This window comes from Pristis pectinata, chromosome 12 (genome assembly GCF_009764475.1).
Source record: "Pristis pectinata isolate sPriPec2 chromosome 12, sPriPec2.1.pri, whole genome shotgun sequence".
Lineage (NCBI taxonomy): Eukaryota > Metazoa > Chordata > Chondrichthyes > Rhinopristiformes > Pristidae > Pristis > Pristis pectinata.
The window spans coordinates 7,587,257-7,613,166 of record NC_067416.1 but is presented as its reverse complement, the minus strand read 5'-3'; the positions used below and the strand labels follow the sequence as shown (position 1 = coordinate 7,613,166).

Below are 25,910 nucleotides of genomic sequence, written 5' to 3'. Positions count from 1 at the left end.
CCTGGATATTCTCTGTTCTCCCCACTCCCATCAGGCAGAAGATACAAAAGCCTGAAAGCACCTACCACCAGGCTCAGTGACAGCTTCTATCCCACTATTATAAGACTATTGAACAGTTCCCTAGTATGATAAGATGGACTCTTGACCTCACAATTTATCTCATTAGACAATGAGGTGCAAGGTCATATCTGCACTGCACTTTGTAACTGTAACACTTTATTCTGCATTCTGTCACTGTTTTACCTTGTACTACCTCAATGCACTGTTGTAATGAATTGATCTGTATGAACGACATGCAAGAGAACCTCGGTACATATGACAATAATAAACCAATTTACCAGTTTTATACCTACAACAATACCTCATCTATAATTAAACCTCCTGTTAATATTTCATATAGATTATAATAGTACCATTCATAATTATATGAATATAGTAAGGAAGCCTGAAATGATTCTAGAATTCGTGTTCTGGTTACCTAGTTCGTAACGAATTTTGGGAAAGAGACTGGGTAATTATTGGTCAGCTCACTGATCAAAAAGTTCCATGCAAAATGCTTCTGAGCAGCCTCAACCTGGTTTAAAATGAACATGCATCTACACCACAAAGATGAGCGTGAATGGATTATTGCCATTGACTGAACCTATATATCCTTGGGCAGTGGGAGCAGGGGGTATGCGGTTGCTGGGAGGCACAGGGAGTCAAAATATTCTTCTGAAATTTAGGTAAACCGTACAGCTGGCGCAAGAGTGCTAAACCCAACCTGAAATGTCAATACTAGCACTTAATGACAAAGCACAGTAAAGAACCAATTATACCAATTTGCATTTTTGAATATAGGACAGCTACTGCAAATCTGCCAACGTTATTATTTCTAAAATTGCAAAATAATAAACTCAAACAAAACAACATTCTTTTTATGCCAATGTCAGCAATTTACCTAGGTGGGGTGCAAAACCAATACTGCATGCTGCCAAACTACAAGCTAACCCTGTTCCTTGAGGGTTGTGCTGTACAGAGACGCAGTCAATTCCTGAGTCACACTTAGTTATTCTGGCTGATCTGCAAGATCTACTTTAAGGATCCATAATACAAACTTTGAATAAATGAAAGGACGAATCAGATGTACAAGAACATGCTGCACTTCTTTTCTGCAATGAGAAAACAGATATCGGAATAGATAAATGATATTTTAAAGACAAAGGCCAATGCTGGTGCTACCACCTACGTGCCACCTATGCTAGTACCATAACCTTTCTTCACGCCAACAAAAATAAGAACTTAAGAAACAGGAGGCAGCAGCCAGTCAGGTCGAGCCATCTCCACCACTCAATAAGATCATGACCAATACAACCTTGGCCTCAACATCACTATCACGCTCTCTCCCCATATCCCTCAATTCCCTTGTAATGCAAAATATATTTGTCAACCTCTGCCTCAAATACATTCACTGATTCTGCATCTAGTTTTCTGGGGTAGATTCCAAAAATTCATGACTTTCAGAAGAAATTCCTCATTTCCATTTTATATAGTCAAATGCTCCAAAATCAGCCGCCCCCCCTTGTTCTAGCTTCCCTCACTAGGGGAGACATCCTCTCAGAATCCATCCACCCTCAGAATCTTTCAATGTGATCACTTCTTATTCTGCTAAACTCTAACAAGTACAAGCCCAATCAGCTCTTCCTTTCTTCATACATCAATTAAATTGGTTTATTATTGTCACTTGTACCAAGGTACAGTGAAAAACTTGTCTTGCATACTGTTCCTAAAGATCAATTCATTACACAGTGCATTGAGGTAGTACAAGGAAAAACAATACAGAATACAGAAAAAATGCAGTGCAGGTAGACAATAAGGGGCAAGGTCATAATGAGGTAGATTGTGAGGTCAAGAACCCATCTTCCCAAGATACAATGTAGTAAACTTTCACACTGTTGCTTATGTAGGTATATCTTTCCTTCAATATGAAGGCCAAATGGTTCCCAGTACTCCAGGTACACTCTCATCAGTGCCCTACAAAATAACATCAAGACTTATCTAGATTTTTTTATTGCATCATTTCATTAGCTTTACTAATTACTTGAAGTTGTATCGATTTCACACTTTTTTTCTTGTCTTTTATGTTAAATATCTGGCACTATCATAGCAAGAGATTCATCCCTCTGCAGGCTGTAATGTCCCACATGATGTGAATTTGATCAGTTTCACCTCAATTCCTAAATGGACATTAATACACATCTGAAAACTGACCCAAACAGAATAAGCTGGAAATTCAGTACAGAAAGATTAAAAGATTAGGTATAAATGTGAAATTAAAATAAAATTGCACTGCAGAATTGCACATTTAAACCATGTAGTGGGAGTACAAATTAGTCATAGTTAGCATTTACACCTTGGTTAAAAACCCAAAAATTCATCTGCAGTGAATGAAAAATTCAAATGGTATAAATACAATATGATAATATTCCTTAATAAAAGGGATGACTAATTATAAACAAAAATAGGCAAGGCAGCATCCATGGAGAGAATAAACAGTTAACATTTTAGATCAATGACATTGAATGAAACGTTAACTGTTTTTGTTTTTAATTGCACACTACAGATGCTGCCCAACCTGAACATTTCCTACACTTCGTATTTATTTCAGATTTTCAGGAAGTGCACTTTTTGATCTTCTACCCGATTATGTACTTCCATTTGCCTATAAGTATTATTTCCTGCCTTAAAATTAACAGGAAATTAACCATTCACAAACCCTTCTGTCAAGGATAACTTGAATCTGGAGGAGAGTTCAGACCAGGGCAAGGAGAAATTTTTTTCTGCAAACGATTGTAAATGTTTGGAATTCACTGCTGCAGAGAGCTATGGATACTCAGTGATTGAGAACATTCAGAGAAAGTTTGATAGTTTTGGACATTAAGGGGGTCGGGGGGTAGAGAGCATAGGGGACTTGTGAGAAAGGATCAGCCATGAAACCAAATGAGATGAAAATAGCTTGAGGGGCTTTATAGTTCACTCCTGTTTCTATTTCTTTTGTTCTTAAGCTAACTATTTTTCTCTGCAGAAGTTAACTCAAGTTCAGCATTTTGAAGTGGTTACTTCCTTTGTGACTCCTTGGTCTGTTCCTTCACTTCTTTCCTTCCCACCAATCACGTGAAGCAGTGAGTCACTTGCACTTTTAGCACACTGTATTTGATGTTCAAGGTAAAGTCTCCTCTACATTGGAGAAGCCAAATGCAGACTAGATGATTACTTTGCATCTGTATTCAGATCTTGAGCTTCCTGTTGACTGCCACTTTGGTTCTCCATTTCACTCCCTCTCTGACCTGTCTGTCTGCGGCCTCCTGTACCGTTATACCAAGGCACAATGCAAGCTTGAGGAATGATACGTCATTTTCAATCTGAGCAGTTTGCAGCCTTCCAGATAATATAAAATTCTTCAATTTCAGGTAATTCACTTTGTTCGTATCAAAACAGACCATTTCTGCCAGTCATACATCTATGATTATGGTTCAGCTTTTCTCTCTCACACGATCACAAGACAAAGGAGCAGAAGTAGGCCATTCGGCCCATCGAGTCTGCTCCGCCACTTCACCGTGAGCTAAGCTATTCTCCCACCTAGGCCCAATTCCCAGCCTTTTCCCCATATCCCTTGATACCCTGACTAATCAGATACCTATCAATCTCCTCCTTAAACACCAATTAGTATAATCTCCAATAGTATAATGCTGATTACCATGACATATCCCACATCCCATACAAAGAAACAAACTGCCACACGAGCCCATCTGCCCTATTCACCCTTCCATGACCTTTTCTGCAATTAAAAATAATTTGTTTTTCTCTGCTTCCAGGTTCACGGGACGTCTCAGACCCCAAACATTAACCCTGTGTGCCTTTCCACGGATGCTGCCGGACCTGCTGAGTGCTTCCAGCATTTTCTGCTTTTATTTCAGATTTCCAGCAGCTGTTTTGTTTTTAACTTTTTAGTGCAGCTTTCTAGAGTCCGCATAACTCTCCTCTTTTCTTTTTCCTGGCATTTCGCATTGCAAACGCGCCCCTTCGCAATGGACATTGACCACCCAACTGAGAAACCGCCCCAGTCTGACTGTGTTTTGCATCAACCGGAAGTCAACCTCTCGCATCGAGATCGGCACCAACCCGCCGCCAATCACGCAGCGAGCGATGACGTCGCCGCCAACAACCGACCAATCGGCGTGGGACTAAAGGGGCGGGACCGGCTGCCCCGCCCACCATAGGCCTCAGGCTTTCATTCTTCCTGCTGACTAACAAATGGGACGATCAAACGGTCCATTTAACGGAGGTAAGCGACTTATCGTCGAGAGGAATCGACAATTCGCTTAAGCCGATGTTAAAATAAAAACAAAAACGGGATTTGACCAGCGGCGCCAATGAATGACAGTCGGGGCGCGGCTGCTGCCATGGCAGCGGCCAGCAGCATCCAGGCGATTGTCCGTCACTTTATTTGAATAAAACGTGGCCCGAGGTTTTTAATTCCCTTTTCCCTTCGAGTTGCAAACAGCTGAAGTCCGTGCAGCGGGCGAGTTACTCACGTTGTCGATGACCACCGGCTGGTTGGCGATCACATCGTACGACTCCATCCCACACCCGACCGTGCCTCACCCCGGCCACCACAGCGCATGCGCCGCCGCCCTGGACCATTACATCACCACCCGGCTGTCAATCACACACACACACAGCCTTCTGCGCCTGCCCATGAGATGCCCAGCTAAATCTGTCTGCAAGTCAAGGCAGCAAATCCAGACCACATATATACACACCGTAAAAATAAAGATTACTTCATACTTTATTGATCATGATTCACAAATACGGATCAATCACAAGTGAGGAACTTGTCTAATTCTTGCACATTTTCCTGATATTCAATTTATTTATTCTCATTGGCGTCAGTAACCAAATTTATTTCTGACCCATCTAAAAATAAATTTTAAAAATTTAGGAGCAAGGTGAGGGAGCTTAAAAAGTTCATCTGACTTATTAGGTTACTTATTAACAAAAATCCCTACAAAAGGTTTTGCTCAAATGTGTCCACTGTAGTTCTTTGGTACTTGTGTCGTCCCGAAATTAATTTTCCCCTTCTGTCCGCTGTAAGTAACACAGTGCCACGAGGTCAATTCGAACAAATACCTTTATTAGCAGTGCACCGCTAGGAGAATTCTCTTCAGCACTCACTAAGAGCCGCTTCCCGAGTTCTCCCCGCACAAAGGGCAGACAGACATTTATACAGGAATTGTCACGCACATCCCATGCAAACGGCGCCGCGAGTTTCAGTCAAGCTATAGAGATCCCGAGACAGCTATCACACCTCTTGTCTTAGTATAATTGAGTTATAATCAAGGCACTCAAAGGCAGGTATCACCCTTCATTGTTCAGACCAAGCCTTCACCTTGATTTTAATAACACCCAGTATCGCCACCATCTGACATATTGGAATGGTCCGTTACCCGAAACAAAGGCAGTTAACGTACTTAACATTCCAACCTAACTAGTGGGTCAGCAGCTTGCTAGTCCTTGCTAGAGAAATATAAATGCATATATATTTTGTTTACCAGTTATAGTTATGGTTGCAATTCTTAACCCTTCACTTCCTCACTTGGCACTTGAGTCCAGCCAGAATTCCTAATTTCCATCATGTATCTGGACTCCAGCTACAAGGATAGAATCAACGGAGTAGAAGTAATATGACTCCGTACATGCATGCCTCATTGACAGACTACAACCTAAACGTTAAGTGTTACCCTAGATATAGCCCAGGGACCAATTTTCCCAGATCTTACTTATATTTGGTATGTTTCCTTATTTTCCAGGATATAAGCATCATTAGCAAGACTAGTGCTTGTTGCCCATCCTTAATTGCCCTTGAGAAGGTACTGGTGAGCCACCTTCTTGAATTGCTGCCATCATACTGTTGGGTAGAGAATTTCAGGATTTCGACTCAACAGTGATGAAGGACAGGTGAATATATTTCCAACTTACGAGGGCATGGCTTTAAAGTAATGGGTGAGAAGTTCAAGGGAGATATCAGAGGGAGGTTTTTTTTTACCCAGAGAGTGGTTGGGGCATGGAATGCGCTGCCTGGGGTGGTGGTGGAGGCAGGTACATTGGTCAAGTTCAAGAGATTACTAGATAAGCATATGGAGGAAGTTAAAATAGAGGGATATGTGGTGGGAAGGGTTTAGATAGTTTTTAGGGGAGGTTTAAAGGTCGGCACAACATTGTGGGCTGAAGGGCCTGTATTTTCTATGTACTAGCAACAATAGAAACACAATGAGCCATGTTTAAATGTTAGTATCTATTTATTAATAACTAGTAATAATAAGAGAAATAAAAACATTAGATATTAAACATTGACCCCAAATAAACTCGAAGTGTGTGTGTGTGTGTGTGTGTGTGTGTGTGTGTGTGTGTGTGTGTGTGTGTGTGGCAAGTTCCCAAACCCCCAAGTCTAGGAACAGTTCTCAAAGTTCAGTTCAGCAAGTCATGAAGCAATACGCTGAGCAAAGACTTCTGAAAACCACTGTAGAATGTAGAGAGAATATAGAGAAAAGGAGTTTATAAATTCCACAAGTTCCACGATGGAACCCATACGACACCTCAATCACCGAAGACCTCCATTGTTTTGTTCTGAAGTATCTGTCACACCGAGGGCACTCAATACATGGCCGCCCACAAATACACCTGCTTTCCAGTACAGGTTAACGACAAAGTGGACTCCACAGATTGCTCCAAAAATCCATACATGGATTGTATAGTGACAGTCACAGCTAGTGTTCTTCATCCATAGATACAGAGACCGGCAGTCAGTGCCACTATCTCTCTCTCTCCCTCTCTCTCTCTCTCTCTCTCTCTCTCTCTCTCTCTCTCTCTCTCCCTCTCTCTCTCTCCCCATCCCTCTCTCTCTCCCCCTCTCCCCATCTCTCTCTCTCTCTCTCTCTGTCTCTCTCTCTCCCCCTCTCTCTCTCTCCCCATCTCTCTCTCTCCCCCATCTCTCTCTCTCTCTCTCCCCCTCTCCCCCATCTCTCCCTATCTCTCTCTCTGTCTCCCTGTGCAACTGCCAGTACGCTCCAGTCTTTGTTTGCACTCGCAGTGGTCGGACAAAACCACACACACTACTACACTACTGTCCGGGTGCCTTAAAGGAACACTCACCAAGTAGCAACCTGGCTTGTAACAGTGCCATGCATTTCGTCGACTGTCCTGATGCAGGGTTTCAACCCAAAATGTTGACAATCAGGGGGCCACATGAGTGCTGTGGTTTAAATAAAAAGTGTTAACACCACTGGAGACACAAGAGACTGCAGATACTGGATCTGAGCAACACACAAGACACTGGAGGAACTCAGTGGGTCAGGCAGCATCTATGGAGGCAAATGGACAGTTGATGTTTTAGGGCAAGACCCTTCATCTGGTCTCAGATGAAAACCAAATGAAGGGTCTCGACCCAAAATGTTAACTGTCCATATCCCTTCATAGATGTCGTCCAGATTAAGGGTCTGGACCCAAAACGTCGACTGTCCATTTCCCTCCATAGATGCTGCCTGACCCACCAGCATCTTGTGTATTGTTGGCACTACTGAATGTATCGACTAAGAATATAAAGAGTTTTGCACTTTTTTCCTTTTGTATATATATTTTATTACGAATAAAGTTTATTTTTGAAATAAAAGTAAATTCCTTTACCCCCACAGATGCTGCTCCACCCGCTGAGTTCCTCCAGCAGATTGTTTGTTGTTCATTGATTCTCACTAGTTTTTTATGAATGAATCCAGCTGGAAGGACTCAGCATCTGTGGAAATAGAAACAGATATGAATATTTCAGGTCGTTGATGTTTCAACAGAATTGGAGAAAGCTGAGAATTGGGGAGAGATACGGACAAAGGCGGGAGGGAAGGAAAGATTAAAGGGAATGCTGGGACATTGGAAGGATTAAATAAATGCAAGGCGAAGTTGTCTAGGGGAGGTGTATGTGACCAAAGCAGGATTATGAAGGATAAGTATAGTATCCCGTGGAGGACATCTTTTTGGGATACAGGCATTGCTCGCATTTAATACTCATTTCTAAGAAGTTGGTGCTGAGCCATTTTCATGAACTGATACAATCTGTTTGCTGAAGGCATTCCCACAGAGCTGGTAGTGACACCCAGGATTTTGATCCACTCGTGATAGGGGTGCTCTTTCTTTTAACTAGGGTTCCTTGAAGCTGCTGTTTTTCAAATGTTGCCTTAATGTTAAGGGAAGTCACATATGCCTCACTCTGGAATTCAGCTCTGTTTCATGTTTAGGCCAAAGCTATAGCGATGTCCGGAGCTTGGTGGTCCTGATGAACCTTGTAGAAAATTGGAACAGTGACTTGGGGGGGAACTGAATGAATAGATGGGGAACGTGGTGGGGGACAAATTATCTAGTTATGCCAACGCCAGCACAAGCATTATGTACAATATTGTTTCCTTGTGTGCTTCATCATTCTAATTTAAATTTAAGGGTGCTTCTTATAACATATTATGCCACATTGTCACTGCTGATGAATCCCACTTCTTATGGCTCTTAATCCTGATTTTTCATGCTTACCCATCCGGAGTGTTGACATTCGAATAGTTGGATGTGAGGGAAATAGAAAGCATAAATGTTCCTAACTGATCCTATTTCTTATGTTCTCATAATCTTTTTCATCAGTAAAAGTTACTTCAAAAAAAAAGAATTCTAATTGATTTTCTGTGGTGTTGCCCATTGTCACCTTAAAATAATATTATCCACAAGATTGTGATAAAGTTGGTGGGGTGGGGGGGGGGGGGGGGGGAGAAATTTGCTCAACAGTGCCACCTCAAGTTCAAAGTCTGTAACTACATGACCACTATTAATATCAGATTTTCTTTCCTAGAATGTACGTAAACAATTTTAACGTTAAATATTAAAGTGTGACCAAAAATCAGAACAACCCCACATTTGCAAGCATAAGGTTGTAGGCATGTAGATATTAGCTCAACCTCCACAAAGCATGATGGGAAACGAAGCTAACTTTACATGGGAAACAGCTTATTTGTGAGAATTGAAAAAGTTTAAAAATAACCATCCCAGAACAGAAGACTGGATAATGTTTTTGGTTTTGAATAGGCCACACACAAGGATAGTTAATGATCTGTGAAGTTCTCTGAGAATGATAGGAGAATTGACAACAGCTTAACTGGACAAGTGTTTGCCAATATTGATTGATTGATCAGAATTCAAAGTCAAAGTCGAGTTAATTGTCATCTGCACAAGTACATGTGTGCACTGGTGCAATGAAAAACTTACTTGCAGCAGCATCACAGTAAGTTTTTCATTGTGAATCAGGAGGTGCTTTGAGAGGCTATCTGTGGCAATTAAACTGTGAGCTATAAACTGAAAGCAGACATTCATGAGACAAGGAAATGTAGTAAAATAATAGTCTCTCAGCCTCATTATTCTTATTGGGCAGTTCTTGGCTTTTGATGGCGTTCAAAAGTTTCAGAAGCCCAATAAATAAACAACAGTAGCCATTTGATTGTAGTGTGCTAAGAAACTCTGAAACATCTTCCATGGTATCAAATGTCTCAACAGCACAAAGTGGGGTTCGTTGGCACAATGGTAATAAAAGATAACCAGAGGCCTAGTTTAAAACAATGAAATACCAACATGGGAATACTTGGTTATGAGACCCACATGAGAAAACCAGCAGGAGCAATCAATTCCATGCTCCTCTGTGTCAAATTGGCTCAGCTGGGGTCCCTAGCATTCTGAAAAACATATAAAAGACCAAACATCAAGTAGGTTGGCAGCAACAACCTGGCAACAACTATTACAGAAGGAGGACCTGATTTCAGAACCCCGTGAAGACTACAACCTATCGAAGTGAGAGTGTCCCATTCACCTCGCACAGGCAGCATCTGAGTCCAAGTCATGAGTTTTGTGTTTTAAAGTTTTTTAGTAGTAAGCTTGGACAGTGAGAAATGTAAGGTCATTGAGAGCAATGAGGTTTAATTTAATGCCTGTATGCTTTAAGTTGAGTATTCATAAAGACTGAGTTGTACTAAACTTTAGTTGAAGTACTTTCTTTGTCTGTCACCCTGATTGACCCTCTATATTTAGGCAAAGGGGCAACAAGGTCTCAAAATAATGTACGTACTTGGAGCTGCGTTCATCTTGGTGGACAAGTATCAAAATAGTCTGCACAATTTACAAGCTTAAAGTTCGAGACTGGAAGCAAAAGAGACAGAAATACAGAAAGACTTGTTGCATTAGTAGAGTATTAATCTAAGCCTTGGTATTCCTTTTAAAAAGATACATTGAGGATCTAATAATACAGCTATATTTGCATTGCTGAAATGTTTCCCAGATTGTGGGGAGAATTGTTGTACCACATGACACCACTTGAAGTGCTATTCAAAGGACACGTGAAGCCAAGGTGAAAAGTCAGCAAATCTAAAAGTCTTTTGTGAATTTGCCCAGCACTTGTTTGAATGAATGCTGTGTGTTAACTGTCTAATGCTAAGGCTCAAGTAGCAAGCTTGTTATGGAAAAAAGCACACATTTAAATTAGGGATATAAACAGCCACAAGTAAATTAAATAGAAAGAGGAACAGGAAAAGCAGAACAGATCAATGTCTGATCGTAAATGTGTGAAGTCTTCTATAGTCACACCATGTATGTCTTCTTGATTCATTTTGACTTACGTGTACTTTTCTGTTGTCTCATAAGTCCAAAATTGAAACATTGCTATTGCAGCACAATTTTTTTCATCTATTTGTTCACTGGTTATAGACATTAGAGGCAAAGCCAGCATTTATTGCCCATCCCCAATTGCCCCTGTACTAAAGAAGCAGTTAAGAGTCATACACATTGGTGAATCTAGAGTCATATATAGACTTGGGAAGCCTTCCCTGAAAGATTAAAGAGAAGCAGATATGTTTTTGTTAACAATAACCCACTAGTTTCATGGTTACATTTACTAGGACAAATGATTATGTTACTGGGCTGGTAATCAAGAGAGCAGGAATAGTGACCCAGTAATATGTTGAACTCCCACTAAGGTAAGTGAGAAATTGTGTTTTAGTGTTTTGTTTTCTTTAATCACTCGTACAATTTCCTTTGAAGTCTATTTCACTTTAATATAAATATTTTTGTTTGATATAATTAGATTGTCTTAATTTTAAAAAATGCCTACATACTTTAAAAGGAAAATGCATTAATTTTAATGGAACCAAATGTGCAATGTATGACTGGTATTTAGTACTGATGATCAAAAGTGAATTCTTCCACATTCTTTCTTGGTTGCAAAGTTTCCAACATGTGGGATTTATCATGAGAGATTGTGGAGATAAGCAACTTCTGTAAAGAGGGACAAAATTGCAGATTCACTAGCTTGGTTCTCCCTTCACATCGCTGTAATTAAGGTGGGCCCTCCCCACGTTGACAGTATCTACAGGAGGCACTGCCTCAAGAAGACGGCATCTACCGTCAATGATCCCCACCATCCAGGTCATGCCTCCTTCTCACTACTACCGTCAGGCAGGAGATACAGGAGCCTGAAGTCCCACACCATCAGGTTCAGGAACAGCTACTTTTCTTCAAACATCAGGTTCTTGAACCAACCTGCACAATGCTAACCCTACCTCAGCAATGGAACACTAAGGACAACCACTGGTTCTACCATGGATTTGTCACTGATTGTGTCTTTTTTTTGCACTAAGGTCTTGTTTTTGAATAGGTTTTTTCCCTCTCTCTTCACTGTCTTGCATAACTTATATATAATTTATACTCTGTGTGTTGTCTGTACCTACGTGCCTGTGATGATGCTGCAAGCAAGTTTTTCATTGTACCTGTACCTCACTGTACTTGTGCACATGACAATAATCACAACATGACTTGATTTGCCTTGACTTACTTTCGAGATGTAGGTCTCTTACACTGGGCTTTTGCATCCCAGAGTCCAGCAGCATGCTCTCAGTGATGACAAGTCATGTGTAGTACAGTGAAGAGGCCCCATTCTCCAACTGAAAGGGGTACAAGACTCTGCCAGCTATAAATGTAGTAACTAAACTAAAACAGAAAATACTGGAGACACTCAGCAGGTTAGGCAGCATCTGTGGACAAAGAAATAATTAACATATCAGGTCCAACACCCTGGCATCACAAAGCCGAAATATAAACTGTTTCTCTTGCCACAGAAGCTGCTTGACCTGCTGAGTGTTTCCTGCAATTTTGGTTTTGTTTCAGATTTCCAGCATCTGCAGTTTTTTAAAAATTTTCATTTAACATGGACTGCCACCTCCTATACATACACACATATGCATACTATGTCTTCCCCCCCTTTACCGGCTGGACTCATCATGGTGTTATTTAATATATTGATATTGATATGCTGCTGATTATCATTATTATTATTATCATGGTTCATTTGCACACTGCCTTTTTATATTTTTTATACTTTATATTTGTGTAAGTATGTTTGATTTATTTTATAGTTATAATTGCTCTTATCAATTTACTGTTTTGGTTTTTATTAGGCAAGGGAGTGCCATCGTAATCTTGTTGTGTTGTTGCAACAGTACAATGACAAATAAAGAAATAAAGAATAATAGTTTTTATACAGCTCTGATATTTGGAGACATTTAAAAGCTATGAAAAGCAAATTAATTTTTCCAAGAGATTCAATTACCACATTTAAAAGGCATTTAGACAGGTACATGGATAGGAAAGGTTTAGAGGGATGTGGGTCAAACAGAGACAAATGAGAGTAGCTTGGGTAGGCAACTTGGTTGGCATGGAGGAGTTGAGCCAAAGGGCCTGTTTCTGTGCTGCATGACTCTATGACTCTAACTTGACTAAAATGCCTAAAAACAATTAAAGTGAAGCAAAATAATTTCAAAAGAAGTAGTGCCTTTTTCTTTTTGTCCTAAAGCTATGCCCTGCAATACCCATTGAAATAAGTGGGGTCTCGCCCTGATCTGGTGCAGGATCCAAGAGTGGCTTCCGTCATGTTATGCTGGGAAATCCCAGCAAGTCAAGAGTCTGGCACTGGGCTTCGAAACTTTTATGTTTGACAGTGCATGCAAGGAAACCTAGGAATTACTGCACTGTCATCAGCTGAACACCAGCACTGGCAATAGTCAGGAAGATCAGACCCAATTTGTGTGTTGTGAGATCTCATCAATTTCACAAGGACACCCAATGAAAGATGCAGCTCAGAAGCATTCTAGAGGCCCCTGTGGATTTGCCTCCAAGTTTTTAAAGGCACTTTTTAGTTCGAAGTTATTGTTGTAGTTGGAGCCTGTAAACTGATGTGTCTCAGGACAGCTAACTGCAAAACTACTCAAGTGTGATTATTGGAAAATTAGCAGACTTGAAAATCAGCAGTTATGAAAAGCTGCTGGGTGGGAACAAAGTATCATTGGCTTAATTTTAGAAGAATGAGAGGGGATCTTATAGAAACATATAAAATTAGATAAGATAGAGGCAGGAAAATTGTTTCCACTGGTAGCTGAGATGAGAACTAGGAGACATAGACTCGAGATTCGGAGGAATAGATTTAGGATGGAGATGGGGAGAAACTGTTTTTCCCAGAGAGTAGTGAATCTGTGGAATTCTCTGCCCAGGGAAGCAGTAGAGGCTACCTCATTAAATATATTTAAGACACAGTTAGATAGATTTTCGCATAATAAGGGAATTAAGGGTTATGGGAAAAAAATATAAGGTAAGATAAGATATTTATTTATTAGTCACGTGTACATCAAAACACAGTGAAATGTGTCTCTTTGCATTACTGAGTATGTGCTGGGGGCAGCCCGCAAGTGTCGCCACTATTCCGGCGCCAACATAGCCTGCCCACAACTTCCTAACCCATACGTCTTTGGAACGTGGGAGGAAACCGGAGCACCCAGAGGAAACCCACGCAGAACGTACAAACTCCTTACAGACTGCAGCAGAATTGAACCCGGGTCACTAGCGCTATAATAGCGTAACGCTAACCCCTACACTACCGTGTAGCAGTTATCCACGCTGAGTCCACGGCCAGATCAGCCACGATATTGAATGGCAGAGCAGGCTTAACAGGCCAGATGGCCTACTCCTGCTCTTATTTCTTATGTTCTAATCATAAGCTCTCCCTCATCTATTTTGCTTTGTGCTGGGTGGTTCACAGTTGGGGCATGTGAGCTCTCACGGGTAGGTCGCCTAGTGGATAAGTTACTGAGCTTTATCCAAAAGGCTGGATCTGGAGACATGAATGAATCCCATTTTGGCAGCTAAGGAATTTAAATTTAGTTAATTAGGCATGAATTTGAGGAGCAAGTTGCAATTGTAACCATGAAACTACCAAATTGTTGTTAAAATCTATCTGGTTCATTACATGGAGACACAAGAGATTCTGTAGATGCTGGAATCTTGAACAACATACACAAAATGCTGGAGGAAGGCAGCATCTATGGAGGGAAATAAACAGTCAACGTTTTGGGTCGAGACCCTTCATCAGGACCGGAAAGGAGGAGGGCAGAAGCCAGAATAAGAAGCTCAGGGGAGGGGGAGGAGCACATGCAGGCAGGTGATAGGTGAGTCCAGGTGAGAGGGGGAAGGTAGGAAAGTGGGGGAGGGGGAGGTGTAAGAAGCAGAGAGGTGATGGGTAGAAGAGGCAAAGGGCTGAAGAAGGAGGAATCTGGTAGGAGTGGACAATGGAATAAAGGGAAGGAGGTGGGGAATAGATGGGCAGGTCATGACGGTGGGGGAAGGGGAAAGAGAAGGGATGAGGGGGCCACAGGAATGAGGGAAGACACGGGGTGGGGGGAATAAAATGGGACGGGTTACCGGAAGTTAGAGAAATTGATGTTGAGGCCATCAGGTTGGAGATTATCAAGGCCGAATATGAGGTGTTGTTCCTCCAACCTACGTCTGGCCTCTTTTTTTCCAGTAAATGGGGTTTCCCTTCCACCACCTTCAATGCTGCCCTCACCCGCATCTCCTCCATTTCCCGCACATTCACCCTCACCCCATCCCACCCCCACTGATATAACATTCCCCACCTCCTTCCCGTTATTCCATGGTCCACTGCCCTCTCCTACCGGATTCCTTCCACTTCAGCCCTTTGCCTCTTCTACCTACCACCTTTCAGCTTCTTGCATCTCCCCCCTCCCCCACCCTCCTACCTTCCCCCGCTCACCTGGACTCACATCACCTGCTCTCGCCCATCACCTGCCTGCGTGCTCCTCCCCCTCCCCTGACCTTATTCTGGCTTCTGCCCTCTTCCTTTCCAGTCCTGATGAAGGGTCTCAACCCGAAATGTCGACTATTTATTTCTCTCCATAGATGCTGCCTGACCTGCTGAGTTCCTCCAACATTTTGTTCATTAGACGTACTTAAAGGGAGGAAATCCACTGTCCTTATTTGGTCTGACCTATGTCGATTCCAGAACCACTAATGTATTTTTCTCTTCATTATCTCCTAAGTTCAGACTGGTAGGAATGGGCAATTAATGCTGACCTTCTCAGTGATCTCCTCGTCTCATGAACAATTAAAAATAATCCCACCGTGAACGTCCAAAAATTAAATTGAATAAATCCAGAATAGCGATGGACCATGGTTTAAAAAGTTCAGCAGTAAAGAGAGCCTACTGTCCCAACTAATACAAGCATGATTTCAGTTATTACTCTGCAATTAATATTGAATGGTCTCTGAGGTGGTCTCATGAGGCATTCATTTGTGGATAATAAAACTTTCATAACCCCAAAATCAAAGTGAAACAGCAAGACCACAAGGTCTGGAGTCATTGAAGGAGAAAGCTCACCACTCCTTTATAGTTACTGGAGATGGACAATATGTGTACCCTTGCCTACATCTCAAGAACAAATATTAACTCACATGGCATGCTAGTGCCTTCTTAATTATCCATAGTGATAAGTAAGTTTAACACTGATGTTAGCAACGTCAATAATGTACAAAGGCAAGCAATAAGCATGACATTTTTATCAACAGATTTAAGCATTGAAAGAAGGTTATGCTGAACTTGTTTACTTTGTGAAGGAGGTGTTTATTAAATTTTGCAGAATTATTAAGAAGCTTAACTATTCAGCAAATGATTTTACATGGCAAGGGGTTCAAATGACAGGTTACATGAGTTAAAAATTAGTAAGTAGGAGTAAGAAGGAAAGTCAAGTGGAACTTTTTTACTCAAAAGATAATAAAATTTTTGAATAAGTTACTGGGAAGATTATTGAAGCAAAAAGTAAAAGTAGATAATTGTAAATGAGGTCAGGGTCACATTCAACTCCAATGCTTTTGCAGTTGATTACCCTGTTGTTACTTAAAGTGAAGGTCACATAGCGAACATCGTAGACACAGTTAATCACCACATGGTGGCACAACTAAAAACAAGTTGTGCTGGTTTTGCAGTTTAGGAATAAGACATTTTCTGCAAGAGAGATATAGCAATTGTCTTTTTGAAGTCTTGTTACTGTTGAATTCCTCTTGGACACTTTTTGGTTAATGCCAGGAATAGTAAAAAATATTCTTATTTATGTAATACCTTTCATGTTGTTACTTTTGGAAGCAAACATGTTGGTGCATTGGAAGGTGCAACAAACAGGAAATTAGATAAAAGCCACATGTTTTTCTTAGGAAGAAATGTTGCTCTGAAGAGTGCCACCTTTTTGTTCTTCAAATGGTATCATGAATATTTTATATTCAATTGAATAGGCAGCCAGTATATTTCAACCAAAAGCCAACACTGTACTGAAGGTCAGCCTAGGCTGCGTGAGTCTTCAACCCACAATCTCCTTACTCGGAGGCAAAACTATGGAAAACATGTGTTAGTGTCTGACACAGTCACATTAACTGAAACTCTCCTTCAGTCACTTTTCTCAAGAGTAGGTGGGTAAGCACCACAGGGTGTTGGAGTTTACTGACAGAAAATCGTCAGTAATGCAAGAAGTAAGTAAGGACTCTTCTGTAATGCAGTTTGGAACTCTGCTGGCTTTGCTTAGCAATTAAACTTCAAGGTACAATATTAGGGTTGTTAATGAAAACATTTCAACAGCAATTAATGAAAAGAGCTAAGCAATCCCACAATCAACAGATCAGATCAAACCTCTTCAGTCCTGCCACATCTGATTGTAAATGGTGGTAGACAACTAAGCTGCTAAGATGAGGAGCAGGTGCCAAGAAAATTCATATGCTCAGTGATGATGGGGCCAGCATCTGAATGCGAAAGACAAGGCTGAAGCATTCACAACTACATTCAGCTGGAAATGCATCTTCCTCCTGAGATCTTCACCATTAGGAAAAAAAGTTTCTAGCCAATTTTATTCACTCACTGCATACCACAGAGACAACGGGACTATCTTCCTAAAAATACATCCTATAATGTAGCATTCTATTACATAATATACATTATAAGTTTCAATTTAAATTACATATTTAATCACCTTAAAAATGTTCTGCATATAAATTAAAATCATTTTTATTTTTCTAAACATAACATTATACTTATATTGTTTTAATTTGGAGCATTAATTGTATGGAATACTTTGTGGCTTCTATCCAAAATATCAATTATGTAAGTATGCATTTAACATTTTTTTAAGGAAAATCTTATTGCTTGGGGATGACTAGGTGAAGCAATGGGTTACCGTAATCAATGTGTTTGCTTTCATTGTAGGAGTCAGAATCTGCACTCCACCATTACGATGTTAATTTTGGCCATCTTGGGATTTGATATTTAAGAAATGTTCAAATAAAAAAAATGAACAGTTTACGAATCTCCAATCAAGTTACTCAGAAATTAACAGAGAGTTTGTTTTCTTCAACATGGTGTGTACACTATTTACTTACATGAGCACGCTCCATTTACCCAAAGCCAGAAGCACAGATTTAAGACTTGGGGATCTGGATCATATGCAAGGATACTGTTGTTTAACTAATAATGCAGCTTACTAGCAAAGTTTCCTTTCACTTGGCTAACCAAGTGCAAAGAATTCTACCTCCTGACAACAGATTCAACAAACAAACTAGGTTGTTTGGCCAATCATTGGAACTATCTCGGAACATTTCTTTCTCTGCAGTTTTAGATTGTTGACTCCTTCTTAGATGATATTTGTGTAAGCCGGAACACATACTAACCCCAGCCTTCAGGTAGAATACCTATGAAGTAATCTAGCCATTTTTGTGGTTAGAAGACTCCTATGTATGCTGACTGTAATGACATAATGCAAAATGAGAAGCCAAGGAGCCCGAACTCAATTTATCATGGGTTTAGGTTATGAGCAGAGTACTACTAATTTCACACCAACTGATAGTCTTGTTCAGAGAGAGATTCACCTGTCTCAGAGGTGAACAATATTGCAATAGTAAGTGCCTTTCTGAGGTTGTATTGAAGAGAAGAGGTAACAATTTCTACATTACTTGTGTAGTCCTTAATTTAAGACTGCATTAATAACAGGTTCAGTGGCAATAACATTCATCACCTTGAACAATATAATAATTCAACAACTTAAGGAAATTAACCAATTCAAGGTGGTGGATAGAATTCCTGTAAAACATTAAAAGGAATACTGTGCCTTCTGGGTCCATACATGTAATGAACATTATTTGCTTAATAAAATGTGTCAGGTATTACTCACATGTACATGGAAACACACAGTGAAATGCACCTTTTGTGTAGGGTGTTCTGGGGGCAGCCCGCAAGTGTCGCCACACTTCCGGTGCCATCATAGCATGCCCACAACTTCCAAACTCGTGCGTCTTTGGAATGTGGGAGGAAACTGGAGCACCCGGAGGAAACCCATGTATGACACTGCAAAATATTTTCTGCGGCTGCAGTAATCCTTGTCTTGTTGCGTAAGATTCATGAATTCAAATTTGTACAAATCTGAGCTGATCTGTTGAAGATGGTCAACATGATTTTTCTTTGGCAGTCGATCAGGATTGAGGATAACTTGCTTCCATTCTAGTTTTTGGGTTCTGCGGTGGCTGATGAGACCAATGCGACCTCTTCCACAGTGGAGCAGAAGGTGCCTGATGGAGCAAGTTGGTTGGTAGTTTGTAAGGAGGTCTACTCATTCCACCACTTTCCCAAGGCTTCTCCAAGCTTCCAATGCAAGGATTCTATCATCTCAATAACAGTCCAAATGCTCCTTCTCCACTTTGAGCAGTCATGGGCCATAGCTTTCCAGGACTCAGTGGGAATATTATATTTCTTCAAGGAAACTTAGACCACATCATTGAACCTTTTCTTCTGTCCACCTGGTAAACTCTGCCCATGATAAACATCCAAAGAGTATCTGTCTTCAGGAGTCTGGTCTCAGGCATGCAAGCAGTATGGCCTGCTCAACGTAGCTAACTGAGTGTAACCAGGGCCTCTATACTAGAAATGTTGACAACATCATTCTCGAGGTGATGATGGACACTAATGTTGGTTGGGTTAGGGTTGGAGTAAATTTGGAAGATTTTGTGGATACAGTTTTATTGATATCTTCAGGCCATGAGGTGCCTTCTGCATGTAGTGCAGGTCTCAAGAGCATATAGAAGGGCAGGGATGACTGCTCCCTGTGTTTTGTAGCACCTTTGAGGTCTTGATCTTCAAATTCTCTTTTCCTCAATCGAGCAGATGCTGGTGCAGTGAATTTTAAATAAAAACAGAAAATGCTGGAAAAACTCAGCAGGTCAGGCAGCATCGTTGCAAAGAGAAACTATTAATGTTTTTGGTTCAGAACACTTCATCAGACCCTTCACTGATTTTGACGAAGGGTTCAAGAGCTGAAGCATTAACTGCTTCCCTTTCTACACGTGCTGCCTGACCTGTTGAGTTTTCCCAGAATTTTCTGTTTCATTTCGGGTATCCAGCATCTACAGGTTTTTTTTAAGTTTTCATTTGTGGTGAATTTCATCATTGATATCAGTCTTCACTGAGAGGTGTTCCCTGAAATATAGGAAGCACTCCACATTTTTCAGATTCTTGCCACGAACCTTTATTATCAGAGAGCAGTGTGGTTCATTGGGAGTGGGTCAGTAGAGAACCTTTATTCTATAGATGTTGCACGTAAGGCACATTCTCCTGTATGCAACTCATTGACAGCCATGACATACATGGGTTCTTCAGCGCTATTAAGGCCATCTATATCCCAAACATCCAAGGCCCCACACCACTAAGAGACTCTGTCTTTATCTCTCGTTGTCTTGGTGAAGCAGCCAGCATAATCAAAGACCCCAGCCACCCGGGAAATTCTCTCTTCTCTCCTCTTCCATCGGGTAGAAGATACAGGAGCCTGAGGGCACGTACCACCAGACTTAAGGACAGCTTCTACCCCACTGTGATAAGACTATTGAACGGTTCCCTTATACGATGAGATGGACTCTGACCTCACAATCTACCTTGTTGTGACCTTGCACCTTATTGCACTGCACTTTCTCTGTAGCTGTGACACTTTACTCTGTACTGTTATTGTTTTTACCTGTACAAAATCAATGCACTCTGTACTAACCCAATGTAACTGCACTGTGTAATGAATTGACCTGTACGATTGGTATGCAAGACAAGTTTTTCACTGTACCTCGGTACAAGCGACAATAATAAACCAATACCAATACCAAGAATGGGAGCTGAGCTCATCAAGGACAGAGGGGCAATCAACATACTTCAAAATCTACTCAACCATGACTCCATCCTTGACTTGGGTGTACTTGACTCCATCCCAATGCAACCTATGCAGACCAACCTTGTCACCACTTCTGACTGACGAGAAGTCAGTCAGGCCATATACCGACTAAAAAAATAACAAGTCCTTGAGAGTAGATGGTGAAAAGCTTCACTTACGAATCCATAATCTCATTATCCACATCTGGGAAGGGGGTGATAAACCAGGGAACTTCACAGAGCACAGAACCAAACTGCAATGGTACCTTTTAAACACCTTCACTGTTATAAGGTAGGAAATACAAGTCAATTTGCACAGAAGAAGCCCCATAATTTACTTGTCTATTTTATCAGTTATTATGTTTACTTCTTGGAAAGACCACTTCTCTTCAGGTATTCAAAGTAATTAATTCTACCAAAAACATTGAGATTATTTCTGATCAACCTAATACATACCCAAAGTCTTTTAAGCACAAAGTCACATCCATAACAACCCAGGTTTTGCTGAGAGTGGCACAGGAATAGGCATAACACTTTATTCTGCACTCTATTATTGTTTTACCTCATACTACCACAGTGCACTGTGTAATGAATTGATCCGTATGAACTGTATGCAAGACAGGTTTTTCACTGTACCTTGGTACATGTGACAATAATAAACCAATTCACCTCCAGTATGACCAAACTTTCTGCTGACAGCAAAGAGTTCCGGCATTCTGTATTTGTACAGGATATCTGTGCCATCGGTGAGCAGGTCAAGGAATATGATTGCTTATCAATTAGTCAGACTGAAGAAACCAAGGTGATACACAGTCTACAAAGCAACCTTCAGTAGCTGAGCTACCAGGAGATTGGGGAGTCACTCAGTCACAAGCATTAAGTGTTCCTGGATTGGACGTTCCACTATCAGGGGCAGTGCAAGAGGACAGAATAAAGAGCTTTGGGCAAGTCAAGTTTGGAGGGTTAGAGAGGGCATCTGGCCAGCTGAGATGTTGGGGGAATAGAGCACATCAGGGACAGCATGGGGGATGGAGCAGGCATCATCAGGAACAGTGCAAGGGTGATAGCAGGGAGCATTAAGGGACTACTTGTGTGATGGAGAGTGCAGGGGCAGCAAGAGAGCATCAAAGGCAGTGTGAGGGAGGTGTGCAAATGAGAGCATTGGGCATAGCTTGAGGGGAAGGAACCAAGAGTGTCAGGATAGTCCAGTGGGGTGGGGAACAGAGATTATCAGGGGCAGTGCCAGAGGAAAGGACAAACTGCTTTGGATGAATGGAGTGAAGGTGGTCAGACAGGACAGTATGGGCAGTATGAGGGAAGGAACAGAGTGTGAGGGGCAGAGCAGGGGAGAGGAACTGAGTGTGAGGGGGAGGGACTATAGGGGGAGGGACTGAGTGTGAGGGGCATTGTGAAGGGGTGGGGTGAGTGTGAGGGACTGACTGAGGGGGAGGGACAGTGTGAGGGGGGAACTGACAGTGAGGGGCAGTGCGAGGGGACGAGGTGAGTGTGAGGGACTGACTGAGAGGGAGGGACTGAGTGTGAGAGGGAAGGATTGACTGTGAGGGGCAGTGCGAGGGGGAAGGACTGAGTGTGGGCAGTGCAGGGGGGCGGGGCGAGTGTGAGGGGGAAGGACTGAGTGTGAGTGGGAGAGACAGTCTGAGGGGGAGAGTGTGAGGGGGAGGGGCTGAGTGTGAGGGGGAGGGGCTGTGTGAGGGGCAGTGTGAGGGGGAGGGGCTGAGTGTGAGGGGGAGGGGCTGAGTGTGAGGGGCAGTGTGAGGGGAGGGGCTGTGTGAGGGGGAGGGGCTGAGTGTGAGGGGCAGTGTGAGGGGGAGGGGCTGAGTGTGAGGGGGAGGGGCTGAGTGTGAGGGGCAGTGTGAGGGGGAGGGGCTGAGTGTGGGGAGGGGCTGAGTGTGAGGGGGAGGGGCTGAGTGTGAGGGGGAGGGGCTGTGTGAGGGGCAGTGTGAGGGGGAGGGGCTGAGTGTGGGGAGGGGCTGTGTGAGGGGCAGTGTGAAGGGGAGGGGCTGAGTGTGAGGGGGAGGGGCTGAGTGTGAGGGGCAGTGTGAGGGGGAGGGGCTGAGTGTGAGGGGGAGGGGCTGTGTGAGGTGCAGTGTGAAGGGGAGGGGCTGAGTGTGAGGGGGAGGGGCTGAGTGTGAGGGGCAGTGTGAGGGGGAGGGGCTGAGTGTGAGGGGGAGGGGCTGTGTGAGGGGCAGTGTGAGGGGGAGGGGCTGTGTGAGGGGGAGGGGCTGAGTGTGAGGGGCAGTGTGAGGGGGAGGGGCTGAGTGTGAGGGGGAGGGGCTGAGTGTGAGGGGCAGTGTGAGGGGGAGGGGCTGAGTGTGAGGGGGAGGGGCTGAGTGTGAGGGGCAGTGTGAGGGGGAGGGGCTGAGTGTGAGGGGGAGGGGCTGAGTGTGAGGGGCAGTGTGAGGGGGAGGGGCTGAGTGTGAGGGGGAGGGGCTGAGTGTGAGGGGCAGTGTGAGGGGGAGGGGCTGAGTGTGAGGGGGAGGGGCTGAGTGTGAGGGGGAGGGGCTGAGTGTGAGGGGCAGTGTGAGGGGGAGGGGCTGAGTGTGAGGGGGAGGGGCTGAGTGTGAGGGGCAGCGCCAACATCGCGGCCAGTGAGCGCCGGCTGCACGAGTGCGAGCGGCAGCGGGAGCGCGCCTTCAGCCCAGCACGGGGGGGGGGGGGGTTGTTGTGGGGGGAGGGGCTCACCGGCAGGAGGCGGAGGTCCCGACGCCTCATTCGGTCGTCCGCAGGCCGGAGTTGAGCCGAGTCCGGTTGAACCGAACGGAAGGTGCAGGCCTGCGGGTCAGACAGCCGCCCCGGACCGACTCGGTGCCAGTTCGTAGCCGATCCGATGGAGGAGCTGAGGCCTAGCGGCCCGGGCATCGCCGCGCTGCTGCCCCCGGGATTGCACGCTATCTACCAAGAGTGCAGGAGGCTGTACTCGGACCAGCCGAATCCTCTGCAAGTCACCGCCATCGTCAAGTATTGGTAGGTCACCTCGACATCAATATCCTCGGCCTGAACCCTTTTCCCGAGGCCCCACATCCCAGAAGAATAAGTTACCATGCAGTAGGCTTGACTCGAGGAATTTAAATACTTTTTTTACAAGATAAACCTACCTATAAAGGTTCTTTTCCTCGATTCCTTTTTGTTAGTGCACGAATTTCTTTGCTACGTTTAACACAGCTGCTTTTTAAAAAGTTATTAACTTCATTGCAGCTTTCAGAATTTTAGTTTCAATTCTTTGCTTCAGGTATAAACTCGGCGAAAGTTCTTGTACAGTGTGAAGTCTTTAAAAGGAAGCTGCTTTATTATGGTGTTTTGAAGTAAATGATGAACGTGTTATTTGAACTTTCTGTATACATTACAATATCTGACGTATTTTGTTCAGAAGAACTCTTTATAGTATTTAATTTATCCCAATGTGAATCCTGTAAACTCACCGTGCCTGAACAAAAATGTCTCTGCTTTTCTAGTCTTTCTTTAAAGAAACAAAAACGGTGTCGCTGGTGAATGGAGAATGTGATTTTTCTTTTTTGTTTCTTACCTTGCAATTATTCTGTTGAAGGTTGGTTAAAGTAGTGAAAATAAATGTAAATTGGAAAATTTATTTGGATTATTGGTGTTGATGATCATAGAATTTAGTGTGAAATGGGTTGTTTATTAATGTTAAACAATTTTGATTAAAAATTCTCAATGAACTTTTATGTAGTTGTAAATTTGTTTCACAGAATTTAAGTATTGAAATATTTGTCGTTACCAGATGTAGTAGTCATTTGGTATTTTTTAATTTTGGTGGATTCAGATGTATTCAGTCAATTCATAAGTTAAACTACAATTGAGGTTGATTTGTCTTTGCACTAACTTTGCAGCTGTACCAAAGTTATATAAGTAGTTATAGTATATTAGAAACAGCATTTATTTAAGTTAGAGGGAAAGATTCTGGTCTTTTGAATTTATTTACTGGAATCCTGGCTGTAGGCCTGGGACATATTTCCCCATGCAGATCATCAAAGGTACATCATTGTGATGGATCTGGATTACCTGAGACAATCAATATTGAATCCCTTATAATTAAACTTCTATAATTTCTCATTGTTGTTTTATGTTGTGTTGCCTTTTATAGAAAGTTATTATTTTTCATGAAATGCTTTTTTATAATATGTATGTAAGAAAAATTGATAGACTGTAACCTAGTAACATTTTTACCTCTTGCTCTATCAGATTTTCCTCTTACTGCTAGTGCCTGCTTTGTCTCTTATCTTTAATACTCTGTTTCCTTTTCTCTTATCTCAAGGCCTAGAATGAGCACCTAGCTGCCAGACCTCAAAGTCTACCAGGTAGGGTAGTGTAGATGAAAACATTTGCCTCATTTGAGAGACAGTTAGATAAATTTGAAGGGGATCTTAATTTTCTTTTTTGGTTGGGTCAGCTAAGGTTGATCGAGCGATACATACTCTTCCTGCATTGGGTTACATTGTCAGTGATGGCTCACACTGCTGAGTTCTTGTATGAGCAAAATAATACACTTCCTTGGATTCTTTGCCGTTAATAAAAAGCCAAAGATAATGTCAAAATATGCTGCAGTATCCCAATATACATAGGCTTTTCAATCTGTAAATCAGTTCTGAAATGTACGAGGGTGCAGGGAATGGGTTGCAGGATAAACCATTTAAAGACCTGTAGTACTAAGTGCATTGCTAGCTGAAATAGGGAAAATGGCAACTGAATGTCAGACGTTGATGCATACTGATTGTATTTGATGTTGCCTTCAATGCCTTTGCTGTGTCAGCATTGTAGAGCATGAGGGGGACAGTGAAAGATATTTATGGAAGTGAAGCTGGCAAAAAAAAATTGTTGCTGAAGATGACTGATACAAATTTGCATCCTGTGTAAATTTACTAAAAGATCTCTTGCTGATTGGTAAAGTACCATTTCAACTCTTCAGTCTTAACTGAATTAAGTGATCAGAGTACTGATAAGTAGGAAGAAGGAGACCATGTAAGCATTAAATAAGAACTTAAATGCAATAAAGAAGCCAAGAAATCGGGGGGTACAGATACACAAATCTCTAAATTAAGGAAAGCAATTTAAAAAAGGCTATTTAAAAATATAACCAAGGCAGCAGGAGTAATTTCTGAGGATTTGCATTCAGGAGCAGGGAAGTATTATTAAATGTTTGTCCAGCTTTGAATAGGCCAAACTTGGGGTACTGTGAACAATTGTTGTTTCATATTTA

General features: G+C 42.3%; 2 protein-coding genes across 2 annotated transcripts in view; one reads left to right on the top strand and one right to left on the bottom strand.

Annotated features, from left to right (window-relative positions):
* The window catches only part of LOC127576887 (alpha-centractin), a 30,635-nt gene extending 25,866 nt beyond the window's left edge, over nt 1-4,769 (bottom strand). Inside the window, exon 1 of the mRNA XM_052027702.1 lies at nt 4,575-4,769. Within this exon, the coding sequence (XP_051883662.1) occupies nt 4,575-4,622 (48 nt within the window). The 5' untranslated portion in view covers nt 4,623-4,769. The remainder of the gene's footprint in view (nt 1-4,574) is intronic.
* An 18,592-nt stretch (nt 4,770-23,361) lies between these two features.
* The window catches only part of sufu (suppressor of fused homolog (Drosophila)), an 81,071-nt gene continuing 78,522 nt past the window's right edge, over nt 23,362-25,910 (top strand). The window contains exon 1 of the mRNA XM_052027700.1: nt 23,362-23,659. Within this exon, the coding sequence (XP_051883660.1) occupies nt 23,523-23,659 (137 nt within the window). The 5' untranslated portion in view covers nt 23,362-23,522. The remainder of the gene's footprint in view (nt 23,660-25,910) is intronic.